The sequence below is a fragment of the Babesia bovis genome, chromosome 3, assembly GCF_000165395.2.
Source record: "Babesia bovis T2Bo chromosome 3, whole genome shotgun sequence".
Lineage (NCBI taxonomy): Eukaryota > Apicomplexa > Aconoidasida > Piroplasmida > Babesiidae > Babesia > Babesia bovis.
Window position 1 is genome coordinate 993,645 of NC_010575.1, and position 25,805 is coordinate 1,019,449.

The following is a 25,805-nucleotide window of genomic DNA, read 5'->3' on the forward strand; positions in this document are numbered from 1 at the left end:
GAATATATATTCCCTTCACTGCATTATGTTATCTGTTGAGTCCTGCTGTGTTACAGCGCTTAAGTAACGTTGACTCATAGTTACTATATTGGTTGTGCAGATCACCAACAATTTGTATAATCCATTCCAATTTCTGAGTGACGTCGATATTCACGATACAACACAAAAAAATCAATGAGCGTGTACGACGTACCCGTGGGAGCACCGTCAGAAGGTACACTGAAACATCTTTTTCCTCCGTCCAGAAGATACATATGATTCACTTCGTGATGACTTAGTGTTGATATATGTTGCCAATGTCAAGCCATACCAATACAGTTGCGATTATGTCGATTTGCAAATCCACAGCTGAGTGCAATCGATGCGATAGCCACCCATAGGTGTATATGTGCTAGTTTCAGCACTTATTTTACAACCCTAGCAATCCATTAGATGATTGCATTGGTTCATATGCAGTCATCATATAAGCTGCTTTGCTTCGAATATGAACAGATGGCAATAATGGCCATACAGATTTCAAGGGTTGGACTTCACGGAAATCATGAAGTGATGTTGCTAACGGCCTGACATGTACTATATAGGGCATGAAATCTTAACGGTAAAATTTTATAAATACCCCGATGCGTGGAATATATAACGCTACTCGTACCTGCAGCAGTAGATTGAATCATGTTATTTTGACCACCGAAAAATGTGAAATAATGATCAATGATGGGTCATATGATTATGATATCTACAGAAGCTGTTTCATATTTTTATATCGTGTAAATCTGGCAAAAATGACATTTTGACTTTTTGTAATCTACAAAAAATGGCTAGTTAGCACAACACAGATACATGCGCTTGTCGGTGTAATAATACTTATTTAATGTTTCTTGCATTTAATTTTGCTGGGCAATAAGTGGTGATCTGGATTCATAGGCATCCTAGAGTTGATACCTCGTGTTGTCGATAAAAAATTTTTTCATCAATATAAATTAAAATAGCACTTATTACAAGTGTATACAGTAAACAAACAACGTCAAATCGTTATAGGAAACAGATAATTTAACTAGAAACTTCTTGTGACATTAAGCTATTTTTGTCTTAAAAAACCCAGTATTTTGCGATATACAATAATAAAAAGTTACATCCATATAATGTTAGTATATAATCAAGGCCATTACAATAGAAATGCATAAATAACCTATAGAACATTTTTAGACAGGTAGATCAACGGCCATTATAGATCTTGTCAGTAATCATCAACCCATTGTAGGTTATACAGGTTATAGAAATTATCACATATACGAAATATCATTAAAATTACGGATTATTGTACCAGATTCTTTGGGATATATATCACAAGGCTGTAAAAAAGGATCGGTACACATCGACTAGTAGACGTAACTTCTACATATAGTCTTATACCGAGAACCATTTGAAACTAGAATGTATTACAATAGGAATACCCATGATAGTGAGATCGAAACACAACATCGGTTGTCTGTATATATTGTGCCAATTTATCACACATTAGTACACAATGGTTCCTATTAGTAAATACCTTGGCCCTGGATCGATATGTATATGATGTGTATGAAAAATAGTTGTATTGTGCTGTATATTTTAATGGTCATTGGAGCCTGTTGGTTCGGCTCCATCCCATAAGTGGGGTGGTCGCGATAAATGTCCTTCTTTAACGTTTTCAGAGGTTTCACTCATATAGTTTCTGCCTGAAACAGGGTAATTCGCATATTTATTCAATATGGTAAGTGATTTGTTGTTTGTGTATCGTCATATTATTCCAGGGTATTGATTTGGAGAAGGGTGGCCGTGTCAAGAAGCCAGGCCGTAAGGCTTTGGTTAGCCAGGACCCTTATTTGCAGTTATTGGTCAATTCCTACAAGCTGTTGGCACGTAGAACACAAAGTAAATTCAACCGTACGATCTTGAAGCGTTTGATTATGCCTCGTCGCTTTAAGTGCCCAATGTCCCTATCGAAGCTTACTAAGCACATGAAAGGCAGGGAGCACACTACTGCTGTTATTGTTGGTACCATCACAGGTAAGTCACTATTATTGTTGATGTGTCTGAATTTTTTTTATATTGAGAAAAGCATGATGATGTTTGTTTCTACTATATCGCGACGGTCTTCTGACATTTCTGGAGAGGGTAGAACTTACTGATTTCTCCAGTATAAAAATGCATTTGTTTAATGCTTTCACATTGTTTCAGATGACATTCGTGTGACTGAGGTACCCAAGTTGAGTGTTTGTGCTCTCCGTGTTACTGAGAAGGCACGTGCTCGTTTATTGAAGGCCGGTGGTGAGATTATTACTTTTGACGAGTTGATATCTCGTGCTCCAACTGGAACTAACTGCACTCTTTTACGTGGTCCCACTAAGGCCCGTGAGGCTGAGAAGCACTTTGGTCGTGCTCCTGGTACTCCCGGATCATCCACTAAGCCTTACGTGCGCTCCAAGGGTCGCAAGTTCGAGAAGGCCCGTGGTCGCAGGAAGTCTTGTGGTTTCAAGGTTTAATCGTACTACTTATGTAATTATTAATTACGTAGCTATGTTTTATGTTTGGGCGACATCTTCGTATTGTGCAACATCCATTGATTACATAGTCTAAACAACGATATCTTCATCTACTGACTCGAATATTGTCTGTGGCTCGGATTGGCCAGTTTCGTGTACATCTTGTGAATCCGTTGACGCCCGTTTTGGGATATCATCATCTTGGTTCATGTTGCGCACCATTTTCAGTCTATATGTATTATCTAGGAATACCTGGGCCATACCTATAGAACTCTTCACGTTCTAGTTCATCTAATTCACGCTTGATGTACTCCAGGTTGTTGTCGATTGTCGGTATTACCAGCTGATAGATATAGATACTCATTTGCGCAACCTACATTATCAAGTGCGTTTACACGCCTGTTTGTCATTTTAATTTCCTGCTCCAGCATCATGAAGGATACCTATAGTATGTAACAGGATAAACACAATTTTACCTGGAGTGATGCCAGTTCAGCCAGGGTTTCCAAGAACTCTAGATGTGCTGTTTTCACGGAATGTATAACATGTCCACCGGTTGTTAATCCAATGTTTGCGATAACATCGACTGTAGGGTCGATTTTTAATTCAAAGTGTGGTATGATCACTCCGGCTACATTTTCCGTGCGTACTCGCAGTGTAACGGCAGATCTACCTACAGATTCCACTACCAGTGATTTGAAATCTCCTGCTGACCACACGGCATTAGAGAGTGCGTACGACGCTTCGTTAAATCCCTCTATCACCTTTTCCTTGCCCTGGAAACCATTTGTGTGTTGCTACGGCTGCGTACCTGTATGGTATCCTTAAGTAGCTTTCTGAACTTCGATGCTAAAGCATCACTCTTTCTTTTTAGTAGCGAATATCCTAGATGCGCGTTAGTTCTCTTTTGCTTCAGTATTTGAAGCATCCTGCAGCGTTATGTATACACCGACTCGCGCTATCTACACTTACATACGAGATGGTAAGGGCTTAGATGACGTGGAACTCATTTTTACGGGTCTATTTGCATTGTGTATTAGAATTAAAATGTGTTTATAGACTTATATCATGCCTTGAGTATATATGTTGGGTTAGATGATCCTGGCTCATGTCAATCACGAGCTTAGGAATCCACCTGCATTTACCCAGTATCTATGCGTATATCACGCTACTGACCATATGCATCAATATGGCATTCACCGTAGAAAGACATAGGTCAGCCTGGTTACGACAGTCATAGACAATATGGTCCCAGTGTTGATCTATATCTAACAACGTATTCCACATCGATGGTACTTAGGTCGCGAAATGATACTTATATGTAAATATCCCGTCGGCATGCTTATATAGTTACAAACACATCACAGCTTGTAGAGTTGCTTACGCTGCGGCGGCAGCTGGTGATCCTTCACCCTTGGAGCGTTTGGACTGTTTGTACTCCTCCATCATCTTGTAATACGCCTTCATGTTAGCTCGCGATGTCTGCTCACGCTTGATGCGAAGCGCTATGCGCCTGCGCTTACGTTGGATTCTTTGGGGAGTTACCAATCTCTGGATCTTTGGTGCTCTGGTTTTGTTGCGTCCTTCGACCTTACGTCTAATAACGTACTTACGCACATCATCCTGTGGGCCGAGGTTGAACAGTTTACGGATCTTAGAAGCACGCTTAGGTCCCAATCTGCGTGGCCTTTCACCATCGGTGAGTCCGGGGATATCCTGTGGTCCTCTCTTGACAACTACCAGGTTGAGGATGGAGAGGTCGGGTGAAGCGATGCAGCCACGAACTGACTTACGACGCATTTCACCGGTTCTTCTAGGGCGATAGCATTTCATACCTTTTCTTAATAGCAACCTAACACGGCTAGTTGTGAGAACACCCTGCATCATTGGAAAACCCTGTTTGTCGTTACCACCCGATATTTTGAAAACGTATCCCTTGAACTCTTCACCTAGGGAATCACCTGGTACTTCGGTTCCCATACGTTTTTCATAGAATGGGAGTAGCTTTTTTTCATCATCTATCTCCATAGTCCTTTGCATATTGGTGAACGGGTTCGCCAAATTGAGCTTCATCTTGTATAATCAGTGTTTACCTCGTTATGAAACTATATCTATATTAAGTTATATTTAATAGATGATGATTTTATATGGGTTGTTCCTATTGGTGTGGGTTTTAATGTCACTTTTGCTGTTGGTCTTATTATGGTGGGGGCTCCGCGCCTGTCATCCGTTGATACCAGGGATGCTAATTTCCTCATGGGAAGTTAGAGTTTATTGTGACACAATTGCTACATAAGGACATCAGCATCCAGGGTGTAGTGTTATTTCTGGGTTGTGTGCGCTCTTGGTGGTTTTTCGGAGTACTAGTGATTCCACCAGAGCTACACATGGGTAATTAGATGGCTTCCATCGTATGTACAACTAATAAATGCAAGATTTAATGAAATGTCTGATTCAAATATTGACACGGGCAGACAATGTTATCTATTTTGCCAAATAGCCCTGCTTAATAGTGTCACTGCCTATATGTTCATTTTACTTTCCTGGGCATGAACACTTTTCGCTGCATTTGTTTTCGGGTGTGCATTGGCAGTTATCTCCGCAGGTACAATTATCGCAGCAGTCGCATGGTTTCTTGGTATCTTCTACCTTCTCTACCGGTACCTCGCCGTCGCATTTGCATTCCTTTACACAGCTGCAGTTTTCACATTCACAGTCTGCGCCGCACTTGCAAATGGTATCACATTCGCAGTCATCACAAGCGCATTCACTTTGTTCGCAGCATTCATGTTCCTCGTCGTCCATGAAGTCGTCATCATCATCACCCATTCCTGGGTAACCTCCCATGTTACCGAATGGTCCGAATTTAGACATATCGAAGTCATCCTGTATGACATTGGTTTCATTATCCTCAGCGTCTGAATCAATCCATCTGTTCCAGTCGATTTTGATCCAATGCTTCTTGCCATCGTTGTTTAGTGACGGCCACTTTTCATTTTCATCCTTGGGTAACTTGAACCTTAGGAACCTATCATTGGCCTTCAGGGCTTCACTGGCCTTGATGGGTTTGTAGAAGTTGATGGTGCATTCATAATCCTTGCCTTCCTTCTTACCGGCTATCTTCAATGCGTTGTTATCGAGGTTGATAACGGTATCCTTTTCTTCTGGCAATTCTACAGTAAGAAGAAGTGCATCATCGGTTTGTGCCCACAAAACATTTGGAGAGAGTCTGTATAATGTTTTATGCAAATACAATTCACGGTAAACTTACGCCATGATGTATTTGATAAAGTATTTCTCAGGGGAATGTGTAAGTGATATGTGTACCACAAGCGTGATAACAGTGCAGTAACCAATTACAAATGTTAGTATCAGTGTTTGATGGAGTTTGGGGTCCTTTTTTACGATATGAAGTGATATTCTTGAGTCATATGTGACACTTGTCTCCTATGTGTCACCTTGGTATGGGGATAGGGGGCAGGGTAATAAATAAACTTTTGGTAATAATATAAAGATTCCTAGTTTATGTAGGGTGTCGATTTAACTAGCTGTACCTGGCGTACATATGCGCGTATACTCCTGCATCATGTGTGTGCGCGCGCTGCGTGTTAGAGGATTATCCTAAATCCAGTCTATTTGACCGTTTCCATCTAGATTCCTATGTTAAAACGCTAGACAGTGTGTTGTACTTTCCAATTATTGTACTATTACTTCTTAGTGACCACATTGGGCCAATAGACACTCCACATGTTACACACATTGTATTTATTTCTGTAGTCTATGGTACTCTTTACTCACAATATGTCGTTGACTACTGTTCCCAGGTGCTCCATTCCACTTTTAATATGGCATTGTACTCCTGTTTTAATCTTGCCAATCTAAGGCGTTTATCTAGTGTATCCAGTTCCAAGCAGCCATTACGTCATATTAGACCTAATAGTACAACTCTAGCTAATGCTGAACCCCGGGACCATGAGTGTTCAGAGGCGGGTATAACACATTTGTTTCGTTATGTCCGGGATAACCATGACCGGCTTAGTTTATACACTATGTGCGGGTACATGGAACGTTTACATAGCGCTAACCTGGCAGATATTGAGTTGAGAGACCTATTACGTAAGAAGCTGTTGGATTCCTTGGGTGATATCAACAGTGCAATGATATTAGGTCGTGTTTTGTACTTATTGAGCAAGTTTGACAATGTAGATGATGATTTTTTTGTGAAGATTACGGATCACATTTATCGCAACCAACTGTACACCATCGGTGAGTCACCTCGGCTATGGTGTAGGTACTTCAAGTTTATCGGTGACAATCGGATATATCACGGCCCACTTCTGGAGGTACTGGCAAAGCGGTACCACGAGTACCTGTGTCGTCACATGGCTGATGGCAGTGATGGGTACCCTCGGCGATTACAGGAGAGTGCGGCTATAGCCGCCTGGGCCTTGGCTATAACAGCTTCAGATTTATCTCTAGATGACTTGTTCAGGTCGATGTTAACTTTTGTGTTGCAGCCAGGCGTTGAGAGGCATGTTTTAATAAGAGTCTACTGGAGTGCTGCGGTTAGTGGCCGCTTACTTAATGGATTAGACTTGACAAGCATATCAGCTGCTATTGATGAGACCCTATCGAATCCCGATGTCGGTGTGCGTCACAAGTCGCATTTACATCAGCTTTACACTATCTTACGCTGTTTAAATGCTTCCGGTATCACTGATGATGTATTATTGAATCGATGTTTGGCATCACTGCATAGTATGCGTTATGGCTATAACGACTCGAAGATGTCAACTAGTCAACGCTACGTATCAGATGTACTAGTTCGATTGGGGATACCTCACAAGGTTGAGCTGTTGACTCCGGATCTCCTAAGCATTGACATTGCCATTGAGGGTGGTGGTGAGCGTATAGCCCTGGAGGTGGACGGCCCGTTACACTTTACTCGTGTTTGTCATGGTACTCATTTAGGCCAACCTATGTTAACGGGCCCAACTCGCATGAAGCATAATTTTCTACGCTCTTCAGGTTGGCATGTAATATCAGCTCCACCCGTTAAGTTGGACGACGTTGACATGATGTCATCGGTGTCTTGTGTTGACAGCTTTTACAAGCGGTTACTACTGAACTCCGGGTCACGGTACTTAACTAAATTACTGGGTTAGTGAAATAACCTATATAATAATTATCTAGTTCAATTGTGTTACTTCACACGGTACTTGGTGTCTCGGGCACCGTTGTATTAGTAAGCATGTTTGATATATCTTCCAGTTGCGATCTTTGTGCGATAATTTGTTGCTTCAATGCTGCGATTTGTGATTTTATATGCTCCTGTCTGGATATAATCTGCTGTTGCCGGTGTTTAAGTTGTGGTACGCTGGGTATTTTAGTGATGACCTTGTACATCTTATCGTAATGGTCATTGACACTCTTATTCCACAGTCGTCTAGAGCAACTAAGTTCTAGGTTACGATAAAGCTTCGGTACCTGCGGTATCTGTGTATTAGACTATTAACATACATTGTCGTTTAGGCACCGGCGTTTAACTGCTACATGCCTGGCGTGTTGTATAGCATCCTTAAATCGCCACGCAGCACGTATAACATCTGAATCAAGCTTGGCCCTTAAGCGGAGTCCCGTTACTTCAATCTTATCTAAGAGCTCTTGTTGTGCCACTGGTTTATCCATTGAATCATACAGCTGCATTAATGTAGTCACCAGGATGTCAATATCAGGTTTTTCATCGCAGAGTCTCTGCAGTGCTAGCCCTTCTATGATACTGTTGTTCTCGACTGTGGATGGCACTGAGAGGTCAATCTCCTTCTTCAGGGTCGGTTCATTTTTCTGTACTTCCACAGAAGCTTCACTAGCATTATCCCGAGAGTGGTCCTTCTTAGTGTTTCGATCACTATGTCCATAGCCATCCTTGGAGTTTACCCTTGTAAGTTGCTTTTTATTTGGGCTATTGTGGTCATCGTGGTATGAGCGGCTCTTTCCATCCTGTGATTTATATCCACTGGACCTGCTGTTCGACGTTTTCCTTGAGGAATCCATTGGTACAGAGTGGGCACAGTGGACACTCTGTGCAAAGCCACCACGTGGGCTTTACTGCATAGACCCTAGCTCGGTTAATAACTAAGATAAATAACAGCACAGTGGATCTGGTGTGTGTCTATTGCCTCCTAGTGTCGCGCATACCCGCTGGTGGTCCTTGCTACAGTCCCAGTGTGTGTATGCGTAAGTAATCATACACAACTCTTCTTGGGAATTACTAGATACCAATACTATTGCCTTTGAATTGCATTTGTTGCAACTATTGGCCATCATGGATAATGACGACATATTTGAGCATGGCTTGTTTGAAGATTCCGAGGTTTCCTCGGCAGATGGTGAATTGGAATCGCATCTGACTACTGTGGACCTCCCCAATCCCGAAGAGGCTGTTACTGAGGTGCCCAGCTCATTCATCAGTAACGACATTCAGCGTGATCCTGAACCGTCACCTGAATCTTTATCGGTTACCTATAAATCCATACCACGTTCCGCGTGCCCAGTACGTGACCATCATTTGATTATTTGCAAATTCCCACCTGCCGTATCCATGGCAGGATCGCCATTTAATGAAATACAGGAACGCCAGGCTTTATTACATAACCCCAAGCTTCTGGATGACCTTTCGGCATTAGAGGACAGTGTAATGATGCGGTGGCGTTTTAAATGTCCTTCTAGCGACTCACCTGAGCCTTTTGGTGTCCTTGAGACTAATACTCACTTTGTTGAATGGGATGACGGTTCATTCACATTATTTGTGGGTGACACTCCACTCAATGTGGATTATCGCAGTGAGACTGTATTCCTTCTTGAGGATTCTTGCTCCGATGTTAAACCAATTCACGCGGTGATAACGGAGCGTATGCAAACTAAATTTTCCAACATATTCAAAAACAAGTTTACTCGTTCTAAGGATTTGGTTGCCAAGCGCCAGCGCATGGCTTTGACATCTATTGCTGACGCTGTGTCATCTAACATCAGTGTCCAGAAGTATCGGCTGGCTACCAAGGAGAATGAGCGTTACCGGCGCATTCAGCAGTCTGTTGCCTACAAGCCGCGTACACTCACTCGTTCATTCTTGGAGAGCGACAGCGACTCACAGTGAAACTTAATGTAGTATAGAATAGTGCTATCAGTGCCATTCACTTGGTTGGGATACTACCGTCCAGGTGTCCGCTTCGCTCGTTATTTCGTAGCTCTGGGTCAGATATCATGACTGCCACTGCTGGCTTCTTGTTACCGTAGATATACTTCCGTTGTCGTTGTAGTCTATTCTGCTCCTCGCGTTGGCGGAATATGGCTTCCTGTATATAGTTAGACAATGACTTCTAACCTACATATTCGTTGTTGATATCGCAGGTACGTATCCGCGTAGTCGCCTGCAGAGACCGAGCTAACTTATCCTGACTTCCTTCAGCGGTTTTTAAAAGCCCATAGGACAGTGACATTATAGCAATCCCGGTAACGATAGTGATGAAGTAGGTTTGACCTGCTGTTCTATTTGGGAAGAATAGGAATTGTGGCGGTTTTTTATTAGCATGAGCATTATGGTTCCGCCGTGTCCATTTCTGCCAATCTTCCATTTTGATTATTAGGTTTCCATCTCGGTATGTGAGCCAATCACTCCCAATGTGTAGCTGTGGATTAATAATATATTCTGTAGTATTTCTATACCGTACATATCATAGATAATGTAATGTGTATGGACCACATAGATGTGTAAGACAGAAATGATTTAGTCTATCCAAAGTGATTCCATGGATAGAACCATTGTATGGACTAAGTCTAGTACCTAGGACTAGATAGTGTATTTCATATTAACTACAGCTACAAGGATGGGAGTATCCCTATAGACTCTGTCTAGATCTACAGATTCCATCACCAATATTACTTTGGGCTCCACATGCCAAGTCTTGTGGTAAACAGGAGCTTGAGGAACTTTTGCTCGATATTTCTATCACGTCTCATGTTTAGCTTTATCAGTTGGTCTAGCATTACGATTCCAACTGCCATTGCAGGGCTGATTAGAAAGACCTGTACCGGCATTATTTGCGTTGCCAGGTCTCTGGATATGCCATAGAAGTTAAAACGCAGTATCGTCACTGCTATTTGAGTCAATAGGACCACTACTGATGTGACTATCCAGTTGATGTTATGCCACCATCCAGCGGACCCATCGCCATACTTATTAACCCAGGAGCTCGAGGCAACTATGAGGTAGAACACTAGGACTACACTAGTGAGGCCCTGTGTTAGTACAGAGACAGTATTTGGCTCGATATTTATACCAGCCTCTACAATTGCATCCTTTGCTAGGGTAATAGAGTTCTTGAGGCTATCCACGCATGAGTGCATCGGTATGCCCAGTGGCCTGTTACATGCATTGACTTCCAGCTTTATACCACTGTTTCCCAACAGGTCAACAACGGCTTTTTTGATAAAAGTGAATGTAACGAAGTAGGACACTGCGCTTAAGCTGGTTGCCACACATAGCCTCGGGTAGCCCCTGAACATGCTTTTAGCCTTGACCTTCAGCTCGTCCTTATGTATTTTATTTGGCAGCATCTGCATGATATTGTCATCCGACGGGTTAGACAGCAGTGCCACTGCCACTGCAGGGACATATATGAACGTCACAAGGGCGAAATCCGTGGTAGCCAGGAATTCCGGTAATCCTACGCATGACTGAATGAAAAGCAGCCACGCCAGTGAATGGCATGTAAGCTTGAGGAACGCTGCAGATTCCTGTATATTCGTTGACACGTGCCGTGCTACTCTAAGTACTTCATAGAGCATCTCTATTACATAGTAGGGGTCCGCCACCTTGTACATCGAGGATGTCTGGAGGTCGCATGGCAGGCTGGTCAGTGCTGCAGACAGTTTCATTTCAGGCAGTGCCTCATCGAACATGTGTGCTGACGCCACACCGCTCCAGCGTTTTCCACGGCAGAATCGGCATACTGGATGGTATCCCTGGGCTACTGACACTGAGCTGTGTGCTTCAGTGAAGACGCAGAAGTTAGGTGGTTTAAGCCCAGCACCGATGCACATTATAGTCTCACCGTTATTCCGTAGTATGCGTAGCATCTCGGCGGTGTTCTTAGTGTTACAGTTAGCGAATAGCGATACCTGAAGCGGTATGTCATCTACTTCCTCGATATGCCTCTTAATGTTCTCTATGCCACTAGGGAGCACTACGTTACCTTCCTGGTTGATATAGGTCATGCGCTCGGAGTCCTCCAGGCTAATCATTGAGTTCCAACTGGTTTCTAGTCCTAACTGCCCGCCCATTACCCTGGTCCTGCGCTCATCGTCCTTGCTGAAATAGACAAATCGTACACCCGCTTCGTGGAATGACTGTATCCTACTTGGTACTTCCTTGGGGTATATGCGCTTGCTGGCAGATACCCCAAGGAATATAGTATTCTTCAGGCACGCACTCACCATATCTCCCACGCAACCCTTGATTATGCGTTTCTTCACACTTCGGGGCACGGCTTCCCAAGGTTCCACCTTGGTGTCCTTCTGATCTGGTTTCTTCAGCTGCTTGAACCATGAGTATATGCACTCTCCACCATACTGCATAGATATTTGCGTAGCGGGCTCGAGGTACATGTACTTCCGCTTACGTCGGCCTTCGGCCTTGGTCTGCTTAATGTTAAACACCGTCGTGGCATCCAGGTGGGCCATTAGCATATTGAATTCATCCAGATGGATGGGCTTATAGGCATATGCAAATGAAGACATCCCGGATGATACCCATTGCATATTGAGTTCCTTTAACTTCCGCTTCATTATCCGGTTGACTCCCAGTATCTTACCCTGTTGGTGGTTATGGTAGTTCAGGTTACGCTCGAGGAGCATCTCGAGCTTACCCTTGGCAAACATTTGGACAATCTGTTTCCTAGGGTCGCGCATAAAGAACAGCAGCAGCTTCCCATCGGGCTCGTGCGATTCGTCAACGAGCATGACGAATCGCATTAACCTGAACCTTCGGCTGAAGGACCTCTTTAAACCAACGGACCCCGTTAGGGTGCACAGGCAATCCGTGAAATCCTGGAACTGCTCGTTGGCCATCATGCCTATATATGCATATATTAACTCCGGGGGCAGCTTAAATAGCGATGGCGGCTGGTACCTTGGGAACTGGGTAATGGACATAGCAAAGGACAGTGGGAGCAATTGGGGCATGCATCCACGCTCGTCTTCATTATCGTATCTCACATACTGCTTACCAAATTGCGATGAGTCGGCGTATATATCTAGTATCACTAGATGTTCGTGGTCTCCAGTATTTGTGTCAGGGTGCATTTCAGGTACTTTTTCCACATCACATTGGTCATCACTATCACCCGCGGTGTTGTAACGTTCAAATTCATTCTTCATGTCATTGTCCATGGGCGATTCGTCCTCGGAGCGTGTTGGCATGGAGACCACTTGATCATTGCCCTTTATAATGGCAATCTCCTGTAAGGTGGAGCACCCCTCCTTCAGCAAGCCTACGTCGTCCACGAAGCATAGTAGTGTTACTGATGACAACACGTTCAGCAGGCTCCCGGCGCTATCCAGCCCACGTTTCATTACTTTATGCAGCTCCTTGAGATGGTTGACCAGCGGTATTTTATTGGCATCCATATCACTGTCCACTGAACCTGCCCTGGAGTAACGATTAAGTGACGTCGAGCTTGAGCTCGACAGTTGCGGGCATATATCCACAGTAAGCCTTTTCTCATTATACCAGTTGAATAGACTCTGTAGTTTAACGTTACCCCAAATATCAGCCAGTTGTATAAGTGGCTCGAATCCTGGGAACGCGAAGCAAACGAACAAGGTCGACATTAGAAACACGCTTTTCCGCCACTGGCTGTAGTCGTTACTCAGTAGGTGTGATAACGCCACTATAAAGCTCATGCATATGTAGACCACCATCTCGGTGAGCGTTATATGTGTCCTGGAGAAGTAGGTACTGTCACTAAGGTCCCACACAGAGTTCTTGTAACTACCATTCGTGCCGTCAATGTGCTCGAATACATTCCGCTCGCCACTTTGGTTGCTAAATGGGTTACCATACCGCTTAGATTTAAGGAACGACTCCAGTTGCGGCACCATGGCATCGCTCTGTGCGACGTAGCAGGCATCTATAAGCTCGACATTGGGCTCGGGTACCCCAATATCAGTGCATATATCACCGCACTTGATTAGGGTATCTCCCAGATTCAGGTTACCATCAGAGTCGCAGCTGATTATGGCCCTGCAGTCACAGGGGTACACTTCACCCAGTTTAATTTTGAATACATCACCCGATACTATTACATTTGTTGGTAGCCGCTTCCATTCACTATTGCGATATACTGGGATGAGCACTGAGTTTGGCGGATCAAATGAAAATCGCTTTTGTTCAAGCTCAGCCTGGACAGCAGCTTGGATGTCATTATGAAATGAGTTCAGTACATCCTTTACGCGCTCCGTTACCCTGGCGTTACGAATCCGCTTCGTTGTTATTTTCACAAACGCGTTGAGGGTGAGCCAACCGATGATGAGCACGACATAAATGATGTAAGCGGTTCTATCATTATCCGCCGTCGATAGATAGATGGCGGTGATCCCGAGAACGGAGATTGTTCCGAGACAAAGGTCTTTTCGGAGTAATGGCTCAAAATACGATCGAATGGTGGCTTGTTCTTCATTCCTTTGTAACGATTCCTGTATGTTATATTACAACCTCTAACAACGGGTGACATTGTATCTTCGTCGTTTGTATTATCACAACGCTGCTTCGAATCACACATGCAAAATATGGAACACGAAACCATGGAGGCAACATCGAAGATGTAGTCACACATTGTTTATATATTTTGCTTAGATCATATGTATAGATATTCACGTTACCAGGGGTATACTATAAGTGATGTAGCCTTGCAATGGATGACTACAAAACAGTACCACTGTACGGCTCCCGGTGGCACTTGCAAGTACCACTTTATGCATATCTATACTATGCTTACCGTTAAGAGCTTAATGATCCTTTGGTTGACGTCTTCTGTTGTAAGTCCTATTTTAGGGTGACACGAAGCGTCCATCCGTGGCGAGTAGCCTTGACCTTCCATACCGGAGCCATTCTGCCCTGTCTTCCCTGAATTCAAGCTATCGTGGTCATTTGGGAATGGTGACATCAGGACGACGTGAGTCCGGGAGCCGCTAATATCAACATCGCTCTCCATGGTGTTTCGTGGAACGATTTATTATTAATATTGCGATATTTTAGTGCCCATTGTGATGTAATGTGTTGTGGTTAACAGTGCTACCACGTGTGTCGTTGGCACCATTTATGGGTGTAAACCACTTCAGTTGGATTCCATCCTTAGTCCAAACAATGTCGGGATACGATCGTTTCAATATACACGCTCAGCTTGAGCACTTGCAGAGCAAGTACCAGGGTACAGGTCACGTGAACAACACCAAGTGGTACGTTGGCATACTCCATGTAACACTTCTCAGGGAGTGGGCTCTTAACATCCAGCGCGACACCCTAGCATCGCACGCGGGTCATTACACGCGCCTTGCTTATTTTGCAATATGTGAAAACGAATCGATATCCCGAATTCGTCATCGGTGCCTCCAGGTATTTTGCTTACTACATCTCACAATGCATGGCAGAATATGGTTAAACCAATGACCCATGTGAAGAACCAGGACAAGCTATGATTTCTAGGTACTCTTTCGTTAATATCGCTACTACATTTAACACTATGTCTGCTCTATATGCCAGTTAACATACTTCTCAAGGCGTCAGCGGCCTCTTTATGCGATGTGAATTCAGATCTACTTCCCTCGTAGCGTATGACGCACGTTTGGTTAGAATTGAAGATAACTTCACACGATTCAAACATTGCATTTATCTGTGTATCACCGGGCGATATTGGCTGCGCCTGGAATCCGGAAACATCTGCCAGCTGTGTTGCGAATTTAAGGAACGTTAGCAGAAACTTGCGTGTGGAGGTATACTGCTGGTATTCCGCCGTCAGTGGCAGTACTCCCAGGGCAGATGTCCCATAGGTCACAAGCAGCTTGTTACCGATTATATGCTCGTCGTGCGTCCCGATAGTCAGTAGTAACCCTGTATCAGGGTTATCCAACTCACTGCTTTGCTCTAGCTTGTATCCCACAGCGCCGTGCACGGCCCCTGGCCTCTCACAGAGATACACCCAAAAGTCACATGTTGCTTCCTTTAGCTTATCACTCAGGGATACCGGATCTTCACTAATTTCAATATTATAACTTGTGTCTCCAGGTTCAGCTTGAGTTGGTATCAGGCTGTCGTTATCTGTGTAGCACTTTTGGCATGGCTCCCAGAGCCAGCATTGCCTTAAGGCCTCTATGGGCACATCCTGGCCCGGGGTCATACCAATACGCTTGGTACATTCCATCAATACCTCTCTGACCTGTAGTACCTTCGTCAATACATGTGACTCCTGTAAACTAAAGGGTATCGAGAGACCAGCTATGTTAAGTGCTCCCGTGGCGTAGTTCATGAAGAAGTTGCCATCCACTCCCAGCTTGTCCAGTTGGTACTGCTCCAGCAAGGCGGCAACCCTATCAAGCCACTGATCTAGCCTATGCTCGATAATGCAACTCTCAGTCAATAGTGGCAATTCAATCACCTCGAAGGTAATATCACCTAGGTGGTCCATACTGAACTTAAGTGTCAACCCGGTGATGCTTCCATCCTTAAAACCCGGGAAGCTGTGTACCTCCAAGGTCAATAGTTCACCTTCGCTCAGTGATACCTCAGTACAGGTTATGAGGTTATGTTCAGGATCCGTGGACACGTACATGCGATAGTCAATGACAGTCAACCTCAAAGCGCGGTAGTCACCCGCCTGCGTCCTCAAACGCTCCATTACAAGCTTACTGGCGAATACGTTAGCGCAGTGAAATACGCTGTCAAATACGTTACCACGCTTCTCGTGGTTGTATATATTCACTGCATACATTATGAGCACTAGGAATGTATTACGGATGTCACCATCAGTACTGCAACCCAGGCGATCTAAAACCAGTGGCACTGCCACCAGAGCCTGCCAGACGCAGAAGTCATATATCAGCGCTATATTGAACATGCCATCATGCGATAGGATACACTGTCCATTACGGCATTCCATCTTGACGCCTCTGTCCTTGCACTTGGCACTATTGAACATATACCGATATTCACTATATATCCGTTCAATTGTCAAATCTGCATCTTCATCTGATAGCGGCGGTAGCGGCACAGTGTTTGTCTTAGCGGCATGGGCCAATTGAGCCAGCATAGTTGGCATCCTGGTGTAAGTACCGGTGGAGAGCAAATCTACGGCCAATGCAGTATTCGGTGGCGGCGTTACCAAGTCAGTGGATTGTACCTTGCGTATATTCAAACTCATTTCACGACCACATTTTTCCAGGTACCCTTCAAATGCATGAGTCGCATTGATAACCTTCTCCAGCTTGGGCATATGCAGTGAAAACTGGTACAGTACATACAGTTTCAAGAATATCTCCCGTTGTGCCCTAGTAAACTGGATTATACCAGTTCTTGCATGGTTGTATACATACGATCCATCATTACTCTGGCGGTAGCAAAACAGCTTCCAGTCTACGACACACCTCTGGACGCATCGCGCCAGAAGGTCGATGAATGACACTGTCTGCAGATCATCCATTTATGTACCAATCCAGTAACATTATTTGGAAATATCATTTCCTGGAGTACCCTCACAACGTCCAGTGTGTAAGGCTGTTAGTACATTACACAAATTTTACTAAACTTGTCTAATGCCAACTGTAGTACTGCCTACCGCAACAAGGCTATATACAAATAGTGTTTTATCCCGGCTAATAGCATACCCTTACCGTAGAAGGCACTTATGTAGTTTACCCAGGAACAACAACGAGTTAGGAATTGCTACTACCCGTCCTAAACTGGTCCATCACGTATTCCGTTGGGGCATAGGAAATGCTTTCAGGGCGCAGTCAAAGAACAGATACCGGCCTACATACGCTGAGCGCAACACTCCGGCATGTATCCGTGAGGACTACTTCCAATGCGATGCCAAGTTTGACCTTTGCAAAATAACTTACGATACTTTAAACGAACAGTGGGAGGTCTTGTGGACTGAGTGTGGCAAGTTAAATGGTAAACCATTCCCGATAAAGAAGTTTGGCATCGATGCGTCCAAACAGGCAGCTTTGGAATTCGCAGCAGAGTTAGATGTAAGTAAGAAGCAATAGACTATAATATATATCAGGAACACCTAAAAACAACTGGCGGCAACTCACTGGATTACACAAGTGGTATGTATATTGCCAGTGTCTAACATTTAGCAGGCCCCGGGTTAACATTTGACCATACGTTACATTGCTGGGTGGCGCTTGGTAATGTGGGCAGGCGCAGAGTAGCTAGGGCATACTCCGCTGACTACCACGGATTCGATGCCGCCAGGAGGCGTGCATATCGCTTTGCTAAACATAGCACATCGTAGTCCAGTGTGATATAGTGCCACAATGTCAATCCTACGGTATACAGTTCGCAACAGGGTCCAGTACTACCCAGTCAAGACCAAGGCATGGAAGGATATGATGTACAAAAGGATGCGCCTTGGGCCGTGGCCGCCTGAAGGCGCATCACCCTTGCATCCGGTATGTAATGGGACGACCAAAAACAATGCCACAGATCGAGCCTTGGGGCAAGCAGTTTTTCGTATTCAACGCTATGCAGGATGGAAAGGTATGTGGGTAGGATACTCCACTTATGTACGCAGCCTGAAACCGTTTTGTGCGTCACTGACCATCAGCGCAAGCCGCTGATGTACCTGCGTCGTGAGGATCTAGAGGCCATAGCAAGTGCTTTCGATAGTATCAAGGACGCCCTGGCAAGATTCGAGGAGTTGGATGAGGTATGTAGTCATCAGGGATCTAGATACATCACAGGAACCCGATATGCGCTATGAAATGCGGCGGCTAGAAGCACTTGAGGATAACTATGCCATGCAAAGGATGAAAACGGGTAGACATAGCTCGCATACAATCATGAGAGCTAGATCACGCCCTAAGAAATAAATTATCGCATTATGTCACATTGGCCTGGCTCTTCCAACGCATGGCAGCCTGAAGAAGCTTGTTCTGCTGTACCCCGTCCTCGGGGAAGATGTAGACTATATCCTCAGTAACAGTACCGTCCGCCATCTTGCGCTTGCGGCGTACCTTCTTGGGCTGGCGGTCCTTAGTTTTAGAAATAGTTTCATCATTGCCGTACGTGCGCTCGAATTTCAATAGGTGTGCTAACATACCGGCACGCTCAACCTGGTGGTTGGATGCCTTGTAATACTCCAGGGCACGTTCGGCAATAGCCCTGGCATTATCGGGGAATCCCGATGTAAACTCAAATTCACAATATGATAGAAACACTTTTATGTGCGTTGTCTTTAACAGCAAACGCTCGTATATATTGCGCACATGGGCATACTGCTGCCATTCCCGCTCTATCTCGATATATCGGTTCCATACAGTCTCCGGCATGTCCATCTGGTCCATGGCTATGGCGGCCTCGCAGAGGCCACGGACGCGCTTACGCTCGTTTAGCATTAACTCCAATTCTATGAATGAAAGCCAACTCTCGGGTTTAAATGGCCATGTCTCTATGTACTTCGCGTGGATATGCCTACAGCGGTCCAGGTTACCAAGCTTAAGCTCTATTTGCGCGTATGTCTCGAATAACTTCGGCTTCTTGCATTGACCTAAACCGAGGCCAAACGTTTTACGCATTGAATCTAAATCACCTTGACGTAGCTATAGAATATTAACAAGAGAAATGCTACTTACATAGAGCTCAGCAAGTAGTATGTAGAACTTAGCGAAGTCCTTGGGGAGTACCTGAAGCGCCTTGCGATATACCGCAACAGCACGATCCAGCTGTTGCAGGGTAAGTTCCGAGAAGATGGCGTATCCAACCCAGAGATATGAATAGCGACGCCATAGGCGTCGGTCATCTACCTGTGGAAGGTTAGATATAGCACGCTCATAAAGCTCGCAAACACGAGCGCGCTGCGCATCAGTATGTGAGTCGTCAGGGAGCGATGTAGCATGGGGACCCAGCTGCTGCTCCTCCATGCGAATGTAGTCAAACCAAATGTCATAGTTGCACGGCGAGTCAATAAGCTGCTCCTCATACTCGTTACGCCGCTTGGTCACCACCAGGTTGTCAATCGTCTCACGATCACGATGTTGCTTCTGGAAAGACACAAAGGACCGGTATAATTGCTCAGAGCTCTCACGGGGTAATATCCCTAGACCCTGCTCATATACCTTCTCGGCACCTGATAAGTTCCCCTGCTGGGTCTCAAACGCAGCGAACTTGAGGAAGAATTCCTCCGTCAAAAGCTCCGGCGGGATAATCTCAAGCTGGGGGAAATATATGTCACACAGAGGAAACCTACGCATTTGACATAAGCCGCGCGAGCTAGTGGGTAATTCTTCTGGCGCTGCTCAAATTTGGCAAACTTCAGGAATGATGCGCAGGAAGGCCGACTCTCCAAAAAGCGCTCGAATATTTGACGACATCGATCCAGCTCGCCGCAACGCTCCTCAAACTTGATATATAGCATCCAACTGCGATCATCGGGATTCCATTCCATCCAGCTGTGTGATATGTAACACTATGAAACAACCTACCGCTCGAAAACAGTACGCGCGCCAGCGTAGTTACCTAACAGCTCCTCAAAATGAGCATACTTGAACCAAAACTGATCAACACGCGGTAAAAGTGAAACTACCCTATCAAATAAATTTCTAGCGGCATTCACATTCTTGTTCTTCATCTCAGTCTCGATGTAGCGCAGCCACAGGTTAACATTATTTGGATCTACTTGCAGAGCACGCTCGAATACAGAGCGAGCCCTGCGAAAATCCTGCTGATTGGCTTCCCACAGTGCATACTTAATCCAAGTACCCATGTGATGGCGCTGCCGCCTTAACTTGTCTTCGAATTCCTTGCGACGTTGTGCCCTGTAGTGTATATTACACTTGGTAAAAACATACTTGTAATAGACTAGCTCATCCTGGTCAACAAAAGTACGATTAACCTGCTTGTTCTCACGACTCTGCCACTCAACAGCGTCACGCAAGATCTGCTCCGCGGTAATCTGTACCGCCGCAGGCATCTTGTTCTTGACCTATAGGATAATAGACACATACACATGAACATACCTGGAGCTTAGCAGGGTCAAAGGCCACCATCTTGTAAATAAATACTGCAAATGGTATTAAATATGTAATATGCCTATATGGCCCAAAATCATCCTGTATAACATGTGGCGCGCCCGTGTTGTAAACGATGAACCACGACTTACACACTGGCTACATAGATATACACCATATGGATATCACACTGTTTTTATATAATGGAATCCGTGGGTTTTAACACATTGGTGGCGCGGCGCCACCCAAGATGTTGTACCCATACCAGTCTATTAGTTACTATAACTCCTAAGAAATACCCATATAGAACAAGGGAAATTACATGTGTCATTTAAGTATTTTGCATAACAACACACGGTTAATGCACAGACCGAGTATAAAGGCTCACTTCAATATACGAATTGTACGCGAATGGGATATCTCCACATCCTTGGGCTGTAGCATTACGTAAAACTCCCCGTCTATCTGGAAGTATACCTTCTCACTAGGGTGTAGCTCTTTAAAAACTATCTTCCAAGGACCGCCACTTGCATGGACCCTGCGAGCAAGTGAAGTACCGCAAAAATCTGCAGCTATGTGATATACTTTACGATAAGCCAAAAATTCCAGACGGTGGTCACCCATCTTCTGCGAAAAGTGTGTCAACTCAGAACACTCGGCGTCGGTTAAGTTTTCCAAACCAACGCGACATGACCTAGCAAAAGGGTCAATACCAGCAGAGTAACTCGGTATATTCAGAGCAATGAGGGCACTGCTACGGGGTAAAACAGGGTTAGATAAATTGCCCATCTCAGTTGTAAAAACCGTCTTGCTGTAAGATTCACCAGATAACATCTTATCAATCTGCTTGTCAACACGAATGCTGCGCCTGAAGGTATTCTTCGTGCCCTGCCATAAGTAAATTAACTTGTTCACCAAGCTGGACTGAGATCTAAGACGATCGAAGCCACGACCAATACGAGCATCCACGCCAATGCTAAAGTAGTTACCCATAACAAACTCCATACGCAGGGCGTCACTACCCGATTCGTCAACTACAGTCTCCTTCTGACGACTCTTTTGATTTATCCTGTTAAAGGAACCCTCGGGCTCAACGGTTAAAACCACTTTCCAAAAGTCGTGAAGTACCTCAGTGGAATTGAACAAACGCTCAATGACACGACGTAACCTAGAGCAATGTTATATAACAAATTAGAACCTACGCTGACATGTTGTTGTCAAATGGATTCAAACCAGTAAAGTTGTCCCAGTGTACAGCACGGGCAAAGTCATTCCCAGTACCGTAAGGTACAATGGAAAAAACAACCGAATTACAATCAATTCCATGAGCATCCATCTCTTCAATCATCCACATGACACTACCGTCACCGCCACAAATAACCACTTTGAAATCTGGGTACACTATTAAAGACACATTCAAATAAACCCACGGTCATCTTCAGTACGAGCAGCTATACAATCACGAAGATGCTCGAAACCAGGCTTGTGACCACTAGGACCGTCAGTAATTGAATATATATATACAACAGAAGGAACTGGCTTAGTAAAATGGAGTTCGTTCACATTCGGCTGTAAAGTGTGTTAACAAATGAAAGAAGGATGATAGACCAACCTCAAAAAAAGTAGCCGCCTTCTGTCCCCCGCTGCTCGGGTTAACGAAAAAATATATATATTCCATCGCTACATTTTAAGCGGGAATGCTGACTGGTAGCCTCAGTAGTCTACCACGGCACGTGGGCAATGTGGACTACGAATCAGTGGTGCTAGTTATGTAACTCATCGTGGCACATTATTACACAGATACATGTTACATCGTTATCGAACTTAATAAAGGTCGACTGCTACTAGATAATATAGTACCAGAAGGCGTTGCCGTGGACCAGCCCATGGACTCCCCAGTACTACGGCTTACCAAATAGCCGCCATCGCCTATACGATGCCAGGTTGATAAGGGGTCCATGTTCCTGTAAATCATGCTCATGAAATACCCAAACATACCAAATGGACATAAGCGCGCCACTGAAAGCCATACTCAGTATAGCAAACAGGAAGAATAAGTAAATGCGATAACGAACCCAAATGACAGCCTCAAGGGCGAGCAATACTACCGCGCTGCCACATAAACTGCATATAAACAGTGTTGTACGTGTCTTGGGAGCCTTGATACTAGAGTAATACACAAATAAGGTAAAAGCGATGAGTAACAGAGATGCCAAGCGAAGGGTCCAATAGGTAGTCTGGGTACTCTCAAACTGACTGAAATAAGCCGTAAGCAGTGCTTGGGGAGTCTGTGACTCCTCACCAACCAATACCACTGTATCGTCGCCCAGTGTAAACGGAGCCAGTGCAGTATCCTTAAAGAATATGCTAGATCGCTGCCGACCAATTGCACTAAAGCGAGTAGCACTGTTACCCCAAAATGTTATACGGAGGTCACCCACCTTAGGGTTAAATGGGTCACCAGTATACAGCGCATTGTCATATACTTGGGTATTTACATGATCAACAGTGGGAACGGGTAGTGGATAGGTTAGCTCCAGGGGTTGATACCATTGGTCATCAATCAAATCCAGTTGCTTGACTCCACGGACACCCACGAATGCACCAGGTGGTATGGAATAACCACCTAACTTCATACTAGGAGCGAATTTACGCCCTGCACCCGGTACATGTGGGAAATATCCAGGATTGCGCTCAGGAGAAAACATGGCACTGATCCAACTACGGTCAACAACAGCATGATCAATAAAGGCACCGACCTTGCGAATGCCAAATAGACCCATTAAGCTAACCCATTGGTACATCTCAACGCGAGTCTCGAAAAAAGCGCCATTGTAAGAGTATATGTTACTGCTCAACTCCTTTGGGGTATAGAAGGTATGGTTACTGTCCATCGAACAATCCTGTAGATATATTACAAAGCGTGCAATAAACCTACGATAAACACTAAACGATCGTTAAAGTCATCCGATGGCGTGCATGGCGCCTAGGCAATGTGATAACTATAGATAACAACGTACCACAACCACTTCATTCAATAAAGGAAGCACCTTGCTCCGGTTACGAGACAGTAACACGTCATTCCATAAAGTCAACCCGAGAACCAGCAACGACGCTACCAGAAGACTAATGACCAGCATCATGCGCCCGGGTCAAAAGGAAGCACAGTGTGTCGTCCCAATAAGTTCACACATATAAACAAATTCATAGCGGCAGTGCCACATTCAGGCGGTAAACGCGCCAGAAACATAAAGACACATTATAGAAGCAATGAATCAAGACGTATTACCCAGCACTATTACCCTATAGACAACAATGATCATCACGCGACAGCACCCAAAGGTAGGTCTTACTTCCCAATTCTAATGTATTTATGATCATGTGTATATAACACAATACATCTTTAAACACATTTGTGAAACAATTGCATAATGTGTGATACAACGGTTACCTTCTGTGCAGGACAATTCACACAAATAACTATATATTAATGGGTGATATTGCGTGTGAATTCTGCAATAACAATGGCAAATACCCTCCACAGAATCTGTGCTATGATTCCGATTACCTACCGTATATACAAAATGTCTACCTGGATGGAGACGATTCAGATTATAGCGATTACTCAACAGAACAGGTAGAATGTGATGTTTGTAGCGGTAAAAGCACAGAAAATGGATTCAGCAAACATAGCGACTCAGGAAGTAAGAGCACGAGTAATACCAGTAAACGCTATCAACCATTCACACCACGTAGAAAGCAACATACACTAGATAGCAATGCGTCAGTAACTTCTAGCAGATGCACTATAACCAGTAAGGCAACATCGCAGGCAACCTGTGCTACAAGTAGTAGAGGATCCATCAGCCCACAACATAGCCCATCAATGCAAATGAAATCACGATCAATAACCGATAGAAGATATAAATTCTGCGGTAAAACCCTCTGCCAATCGAAGGTCCCCAAATTTAGGAATATGGTCATACCACTGGAAAATGCATCGAACAACGTAGAAGTTATTGCTCGATTTTTACCCAAAAAGATCGATCAACCCCGTGTTCAGACTCCTAGGGCATGTACAATGAGAATAGCAATACAAATACCACAAGTAGATCAGGGACATTTCAACAAAAAGGAGACAGACAAACCTCGCGTCGCGACACCGCGATGGAAAAAATGAAAATACATAGATATAATAAACAATTACATGAGGTCAATATGATGACAGTATGGGTTGCTATTGCAGTAGTAATAGCAACCGTAATGACTTACATAACTAGTGTAGCACGAATCAAAATCGATTATACATACCCTAAATGCATACCATTAGATCTAAATAGAAATATATGTGACGTTAGAGTTACAGCCATAGGAGATAATAAGGCACATAAAATTGTTCCACTGGAACCCTACACGAATATCATAGGAGACGTCCTCTTTGGGGATCGTATAGTCCCGGGAGATTGCGATTACAATACCAGGATAGTATACATAGAACTTGAGGATGATTTTGAAGTTATAAAGATAGAAACTAGAGCCCATGATGGTACGACTGAACTCCTGGAATATGTTGGAAGACCCAAGGAACATGATGTATATCTAGAATTGAATCGTATTGCCATAGATATCAACTTGAATGATGCCACGTTTCCCGAGCATGTTATGCCAATGTATAATATAAAATCGAGGTCCACGGATATTAAAATAAAAAGCAGTTTGAAAAATCAATATCGTATAGGTACAGTAATAATTGGGGAGATTAAAGTACCAGATACACCATGCATATCAAGGTATATAAAAATACAACAACGGCATGATGGACGGAAACTAGTGTCAGTATTAAGCAAATACCCAGATAACGAACACATATCGTCATATATAGAACAGGGAGCAGGTAAATTGAACTTCGTACCATACAACAAGGATACATACCCAGAAGATATACGTATCGGGTCATACAATGATATTGCACTGGATATATAAATGTTAGATACATTA

The 25,805-nt window shown here is 44.1% G+C and overlaps 18 protein-coding genes across 18 annotated transcripts; 8 read left to right on the top strand and 10 right to left on the bottom strand.

Annotated features, from left to right (window-relative positions):
• Window positions 1-1,715: 1,715 nt before the first annotated feature.
• On the top strand, window positions 1,716-2,528 carry BBOV_III004640 (putative 60S ribosomal protein L18). Its single transcript, XM_001611545.2, has 3 exons — window positions 1,716-1,750; window positions 1,791-2,046; window positions 2,218-2,528. Exons 1-3 carry the CDS (start codon window positions 1,748-1,750, stop codon window positions 2,520-2,522), a joined length of 564 nt encoding a protein of 187 aa, XP_001611595.1. The 5' UTR covers window positions 1,716-1,747; the 3' UTR covers window positions 2,523-2,528.
• A 73-nt stretch (window positions 2,529-2,601) lies between these two features.
• On the bottom strand, window positions 2,602-3,571 carry BBOV_III004650 (V-type H+ transporting ATPase subunit D family protein). The gene is made up of 6 exons (XM_001611546.2): window positions 3,495-3,571; window positions 3,334-3,451; window positions 2,999-3,298; window positions 2,900-2,965; window positions 2,786-2,865; window positions 2,602-2,751 (listed from the first exon to the last, which is right to left on the bottom strand). The coding sequence occupies exons 1-6, from the start codon at window positions 3,530-3,532 to the stop codon at window positions 2,613-2,615; spliced, it is 741 nt and encodes a 246-aa protein (XP_001611596.2). The 5' UTR covers window positions 3,533-3,571; the 3' UTR covers window positions 2,602-2,612.
• A 248-nt stretch (window positions 3,572-3,819) lies between these two features.
• Window positions 3,820-4,674, bottom strand: BBOV_III004660 (putative 40S ribosomal protein S6). The gene has a single exon (XM_001611547.1). It carries the CDS (start codon window positions 4,593-4,595, stop codon window positions 3,903-3,905), a length of 693 nt encoding a protein of 230 aa, XP_001611597.1. The 5' UTR covers window positions 4,596-4,674; the 3' UTR covers window positions 3,820-3,902.
• A 360-nt stretch (window positions 4,675-5,034) lies between these two features.
• Window positions 5,035-5,935, bottom strand: BBOV_III004670 (CS domain family protein). The gene is made up of 2 exons (XM_001611548.2): window positions 5,794-5,935; window positions 5,035-5,751 (listed from the first exon to the last, which is right to left on the bottom strand). The coding sequence occupies exons 1-2, from the start codon at window positions 5,796-5,798 to the stop codon at window positions 5,058-5,060; spliced, it is 699 nt and encodes a 232-aa protein (XP_001611598.1). The 5' UTR covers window positions 5,799-5,935; the 3' UTR covers window positions 5,035-5,057.
• A 359-nt stretch (window positions 5,936-6,294) lies between these two features.
• On the top strand, window positions 6,295-7,694 carry BBOV_III004680 (RAP domain family protein). Its single transcript, XM_001611549.2, has one exon. It carries the CDS (start codon window positions 6,368-6,370, stop codon window positions 7,685-7,687), a length of 1,320 nt encoding a protein of 439 aa, XP_001611599.2. The 5' UTR covers window positions 6,295-6,367; the 3' UTR covers window positions 7,688-7,694.
• A 17-nt stretch (window positions 7,695-7,711) lies between these two features.
• On the bottom strand, window positions 7,712-8,667 carry BBOV_III004685 (uncharacterized protein). The gene is made up of 2 exons (XM_051767275.1): window positions 8,043-8,667; window positions 7,712-8,009 (listed from the first exon to the last, which is right to left on the bottom strand). Exons 1-2 carry the CDS (start codon window positions 8,574-8,576, stop codon window positions 7,731-7,733), a joined length of 813 nt encoding a protein of 270 aa, XP_051623712.1. The 5' UTR covers window positions 8,577-8,667; the 3' UTR covers window positions 7,712-7,730.
• Window positions 8,668-8,832: 165 nt separating this feature from the next.
• On the top strand, window positions 8,833-9,688 carry BBOV_III004690 (RNA polymerase-associated protein LEO1 family protein). Its single transcript, XM_001611550.2, has one exon. It carries the CDS (start codon window positions 8,848-8,850, stop codon window positions 9,676-9,678), a length of 831 nt encoding a protein of 276 aa, XP_001611600.1. The 5' UTR covers window positions 8,833-8,847; the 3' UTR covers window positions 9,679-9,688.
• A 7-nt stretch (window positions 9,689-9,695) lies between these two features.
• BBOV_III004700 (putative integral membrane protein) lies at window positions 9,696-10,261 on the bottom strand. Its single transcript, XM_001611551.2, has 2 exons — window positions 9,911-10,261; window positions 9,696-9,877 (listed from the first exon to the last, which is right to left on the bottom strand). The coding sequence occupies exons 1-2, from the start codon at window positions 10,154-10,156 to the stop codon at window positions 9,716-9,718; spliced, it is 408 nt and encodes a 135-aa protein (XP_001611601.1). The 5' UTR covers window positions 10,157-10,261; the 3' UTR covers window positions 9,696-9,715.
• Window positions 10,262-10,440: 179 nt separating this feature from the next.
• Window positions 10,441-14,864, bottom strand: BBOV_III004710 (putative integral membrane protein). Its single transcript, XM_051767585.1, has 2 exons — window positions 14,579-14,864; window positions 10,441-14,276 (listed from the first exon to the last, which is right to left on the bottom strand). The coding sequence occupies exons 1-2, from the start codon at window positions 14,792-14,794 to the stop codon at window positions 10,461-10,463; spliced, it is 4,032 nt and encodes a 1,343-aa protein (XP_051623439.1). The 5' UTR covers window positions 14,795-14,864; the 3' UTR covers window positions 10,441-10,460.
• A 52-nt stretch (window positions 14,865-14,916) lies between these two features.
• Window positions 14,917-15,284, top strand: BBOV_III004720 (putative splicing factor 3B subunit 10 (SF3b10)). Its single transcript, XM_001611553.2, has 3 exons — window positions 14,917-15,038; window positions 15,072-15,195; window positions 15,231-15,284. The coding sequence occupies exons 1-3, from the start codon at window positions 14,947-14,949 to the stop codon at window positions 15,276-15,278; spliced, it is 264 nt and encodes an 87-aa protein (XP_001611603.1). The 5' UTR covers window positions 14,917-14,946; the 3' UTR covers window positions 15,279-15,284.
• Window positions 15,285-15,325: 41 nt separating this feature from the next.
• BBOV_III004730 (Mediator complex subunit MED14 family protein) lies at window positions 15,326-17,305 on the bottom strand. Its single transcript, XM_001611554.2, has one exon. It carries the CDS (start codon window positions 17,273-17,275, stop codon window positions 15,332-15,334), a length of 1,944 nt encoding a protein of 647 aa, XP_001611604.1. The 5' UTR covers window positions 17,276-17,305; the 3' UTR covers window positions 15,326-15,331.
• A 74-nt stretch (window positions 17,306-17,379) lies between these two features.
• Window positions 17,380-18,102, top strand: BBOV_III004740 (AP2 domain family protein). Its single transcript, XM_001611555.2, has 3 exons — window positions 17,380-17,825; window positions 17,861-17,906; window positions 17,940-18,102. The coding sequence occupies exons 1-3, from the start codon at window positions 17,388-17,390 to the stop codon at window positions 18,092-18,094; spliced, it is 639 nt and encodes a 212-aa protein (XP_001611605.1). The 5' UTR covers window positions 17,380-17,387; the 3' UTR covers window positions 18,095-18,102.
• Window positions 18,103-18,112: 10 nt separating this feature from the next.
• On the top strand, window positions 18,113-18,701 carry BBOV_III004745 (uncharacterized protein). The gene is made up of 4 exons (XM_051767118.1): window positions 18,113-18,251; window positions 18,286-18,339; window positions 18,374-18,508; window positions 18,543-18,701. Exons 1-4 carry the CDS (start codon window positions 18,117-18,119, stop codon window positions 18,669-18,671), a joined length of 453 nt encoding a protein of 150 aa, XP_051623781.1. The 5' UTR covers window positions 18,113-18,116; the 3' UTR covers window positions 18,672-18,701.
• BBOV_III004750 (tetratricopeptide repeat (TPR) domain containing protein) lies at window positions 18,666-20,986 on the bottom strand. The gene is made up of 6 exons (XM_001611556.2): window positions 20,817-20,986; window positions 20,649-20,782; window positions 20,283-20,615; window positions 20,048-20,249; window positions 19,434-20,012; window positions 18,666-19,400 (listed from the first exon to the last, which is right to left on the bottom strand). Exons 1-6 carry the CDS (start codon window positions 20,844-20,846, stop codon window positions 18,681-18,683), a joined length of 1,998 nt encoding a protein of 665 aa, XP_001611606.1. The 5' UTR covers window positions 20,847-20,986; the 3' UTR covers window positions 18,666-18,680.
• A 144-nt stretch (window positions 20,987-21,130) lies between these two features.
• BBOV_III004760 (Diacylglycerol kinase accessory domain family protein) lies at window positions 21,131-22,514 on the bottom strand. Its single transcript, XM_051767745.1, has 4 exons — window positions 22,420-22,514; window positions 22,238-22,376; window positions 22,016-22,199; window positions 21,131-21,975 (listed from the first exon to the last, which is right to left on the bottom strand). Exons 1-4 carry the CDS (start codon window positions 22,483-22,485, stop codon window positions 21,192-21,194), a joined length of 1,173 nt encoding a protein of 390 aa, XP_051623440.1. The 5' UTR covers window positions 22,486-22,514; the 3' UTR covers window positions 21,131-21,191.
• A 91-nt stretch (window positions 22,515-22,605) lies between these two features.
• On the bottom strand, window positions 22,606-24,036 carry BBOV_III004765 (diacylglycerol kinase). The gene is made up of 4 exons (XM_051767057.1): window positions 23,828-24,036; window positions 23,746-23,793; window positions 22,806-23,710; window positions 22,606-22,771 (listed from the first exon to the last, which is right to left on the bottom strand). The coding sequence occupies exons 1-4, from the start codon at window positions 23,948-23,950 to the stop codon at window positions 22,615-22,617; spliced, it is 1,233 nt and encodes a 410-aa protein (XP_051623696.1). The 5' UTR covers window positions 23,951-24,036; the 3' UTR covers window positions 22,606-22,614.
• Window positions 24,037-24,237: 201 nt separating this feature from the next.
• BBOV_III004770 (uncharacterized protein) lies at window positions 24,238-25,005 on the top strand. Its single transcript, XM_001611558.2, has one exon. The coding sequence runs from the start codon at window positions 24,298-24,300 to the stop codon at window positions 24,985-24,987; it is 690 nt and encodes a 229-aa protein (XP_001611608.1). The 5' UTR covers window positions 24,238-24,297; the 3' UTR covers window positions 24,988-25,005.
• A 4-nt stretch (window positions 25,006-25,009) lies between these two features.
• Window positions 25,010-25,802, top strand: BBOV_III004780 (putative integral membrane protein). Its single transcript, XM_001611559.2, has one exon. It carries the CDS (start codon window positions 25,026-25,028, stop codon window positions 25,788-25,790), a length of 765 nt encoding a protein of 254 aa, XP_001611609.1. The 5' UTR covers window positions 25,010-25,025; the 3' UTR covers window positions 25,791-25,802.
• Window positions 25,803-25,805: the final 3 nt, after the last annotated feature.

Excerpts from the sequence above, each read along its gene's own strand:
- BBOV_III004640 (XM_001611545.2), top strand. Across the intron at positions 2,047-2,217 it reads TATTGTTGGTACCATCACAG|ATGACATTCGTGTGACTGAG; the intron begins GTAAGTCACTAT and ends ACATTGTTTCAG.
- BBOV_III004780 (XM_001611559.2), top strand. The coding sequence starts at position 25,026 with ATGATGACAGTATGGGTTGCTATTGCAGTAGTAATAGCAACCGTAATG.
- BBOV_III004770 (XM_001611558.2), top strand. The coding sequence starts at position 24,298 with ATGGGTGATATTGCGTGTGAATTCTGCAATAACAATGGCAAATACCCT.
- BBOV_III004740 (XM_001611555.2), top strand. The coding sequence starts at position 17,388 with ATGCCAACTGTAGTACTGCCTACCGCAACAAGGCTATATACAAATAGT. Across the intron at positions 17,826-17,860 it reads AATTCGCAGCAGAGTTAGAT|GAACACCTAAAAACAACTGG; the intron begins GTAAGTAAGAAG and ends AATATATATCAG. Across the intron at positions 17,907-17,939 it reads CTCACTGGATTACACAAGTG|GCCCCGGGTTAACATTTGAC; the intron begins GTATGTATATTG and ends AACATTTAGCAG.
- BBOV_III004710 (XM_051767585.1), bottom strand. The coding sequence starts at position 14,794 with ATGGAGAGCGATGTTGATATTAGCGGCTCCCGGACTCACGTCGTCCTG. Across the intron at positions 14,277-14,578 it reads GGATCATTAAGCTCTTAACG|GAATCGTTACAAAGGAATGA; the intron begins GTAAGCATAGTA and ends TATAACATACAG.
- BBOV_III004650 (XM_001611546.2), bottom strand. The coding sequence starts at position 3,532 with ATGAGTTCCACGTCATCTAAGCCCTTACCATCTCGTAT. Across the intron at positions 3,299-3,333 it reads TACTTAAGGATACCATACAG|GGCAAGGAAAAGGTGATAGA; the intron begins GTACGCAGCCGT and ends AATGGTTTCCAG. Across the intron at positions 2,866-2,899 it reads GTGTAAACGCACTTGATAAT|CTGGTAATACCGACAATCGA; the intron begins GTAGGTTGCGCA and ends TATATCTATCAG.
- BBOV_III004750 (XM_001611556.2), bottom strand. The coding sequence starts at position 20,846 with ATGGTGGCCTTTGACCCTGCTAAGCTCCAG. Across the intron at positions 20,783-20,816 it reads TTGACCCTGCTAAGCTCCAG|GTCAAGAACAAGATGCCTGC; the intron begins GTATGTTCATGT and ends ATTATCCTATAG. Across the intron at positions 19,401-19,433 it reads TACTACTTGCTGAGCTCTAT|CTACGTCAAGGTGATTTAGA; the intron begins GTAAGTAGCATT and ends AATATTCTATAG.
- BBOV_III004720 (XM_001611553.2), top strand. The coding sequence starts at position 14,947 with ATGTCGGGATACGATCGTTTCAATATACACGCTCAGCTTGAGCACTTG. Across the intron at positions 15,039-15,071 it reads CACGTGAACAACACCAAGTG|GGAGTGGGCTCTTAACATCC; the intron begins GTACGTTGGCAT and ends AACACTTCTCAG. Across the intron at positions 15,196-15,230 it reads TTCGTCATCGGTGCCTCCAG|AATATGGTTAAACCAATGAC; the intron begins GTATTTTGCTTA and ends AATGCATGGCAG.
- BBOV_III004760 (XM_051767745.1), bottom strand. The coding sequence starts at position 22,485 with ATGGAATATATATATTTTTTCGTTAACCCGAGCAGCGGGGGACAGAAG. Across the intron at positions 22,200-22,237 it reads TGCTCGTACTGAAGATGACC|ATTTCAAAGTGGTTATTTGT; the intron begins GTGGGTTTATTT and ends TAGTGTACCCAG. Across the intron at positions 21,976-22,015 it reads AATCCATTTGACAACAACAT|GTTACGTCGTGTCATTGAGC; the intron begins GTCAGCGTAGGT and ends ACATTGCTCTAG.
- BBOV_III004745 (XM_051767118.1), top strand. The coding sequence starts at position 18,117 with ATGTCAATCCTACGGTATACAGTTCGCAACAGGGTCCAGTACTACCCA. Across the intron at positions 18,340-18,373 it reads ACGCTATGCAGGATGGAAAG|CCTGAAACCGTTTTGTGCGT; the intron begins GTATGTGGGTAG and ends TTATGTACGCAG. Across the intron at positions 18,509-18,542 it reads GATTCGAGGAGTTGGATGAG|GAACCCGATATGCGCTATGA; the intron begins GTATGTAGTCAT and ends GATACATCACAG.
- BBOV_III004685 (XM_051767275.1), bottom strand. The coding sequence starts at position 8,576 with ATGGATTCCTCAAGGAAAACGTCGAACAGCAGGTCCAGTGGATATAAA. Across the intron at positions 8,010-8,042 it reads GCCGGTGCCTAAACGACAAT|GTACCGAAGCTTTATCGTAA; the intron begins GTATGTTAATAG and ends CAGATACCGCAG.
- BBOV_III004765 (XM_051767057.1), bottom strand. The coding sequence starts at position 23,950 with ATGATGCTGGTCATTAGTCTTCTGGTAGCGTCGTTGCTGGTTCTCGGG. Across the intron at positions 23,794-23,827 it reads TATTGAATGAAGTGGTTGTG|GCGCCATGCACGCCATCGGA; the intron begins GTACGTTGTTAT and ends CACATTGCCTAG. Across the intron at positions 22,772-22,805 it reads GGCGCGCTTATGTCCATTTG|GAACATGGACCCCTTATCAA; the intron begins GTATGTTTGGGT and ends CATGATTTACAG.
- BBOV_III004690 (XM_001611550.2), top strand. The coding sequence starts at position 8,848 with ATGGATAATGACGACATATTTGAGCATGGCTTGTTTGAAGATTCCGAG.
- BBOV_III004700 (XM_001611551.2), bottom strand. The coding sequence starts at position 10,156 with ATGGAAGATTGGCAGAAATGGACACGGCGGAACCATAATGCTCATGCT. Across the intron at positions 9,878-9,910 it reads GCGATATCAACAACGAATAT|GAAGCCATATTCCGCCAACG; the intron begins GTAGGTTAGAAG and ends AACTATATACAG.
- BBOV_III004660 (XM_001611547.1), bottom strand. The coding sequence starts at position 4,595 with ATGAAGCTCAATTTGGCGAACCCGTTCACCAATATGCAAAGGACTATG.
- BBOV_III004680 (XM_001611549.2), top strand. The coding sequence starts at position 6,368 with ATGGCATTGTACTCCTGTTTTAATCTTGCCAATCTAAGGCGTTTATCT.
- BBOV_III004730 (XM_001611554.2), bottom strand. The coding sequence starts at position 17,275 with ATGGATGATCTGCAGACAGTGTCATTCATCGACCTTCTGGCGCGATGC.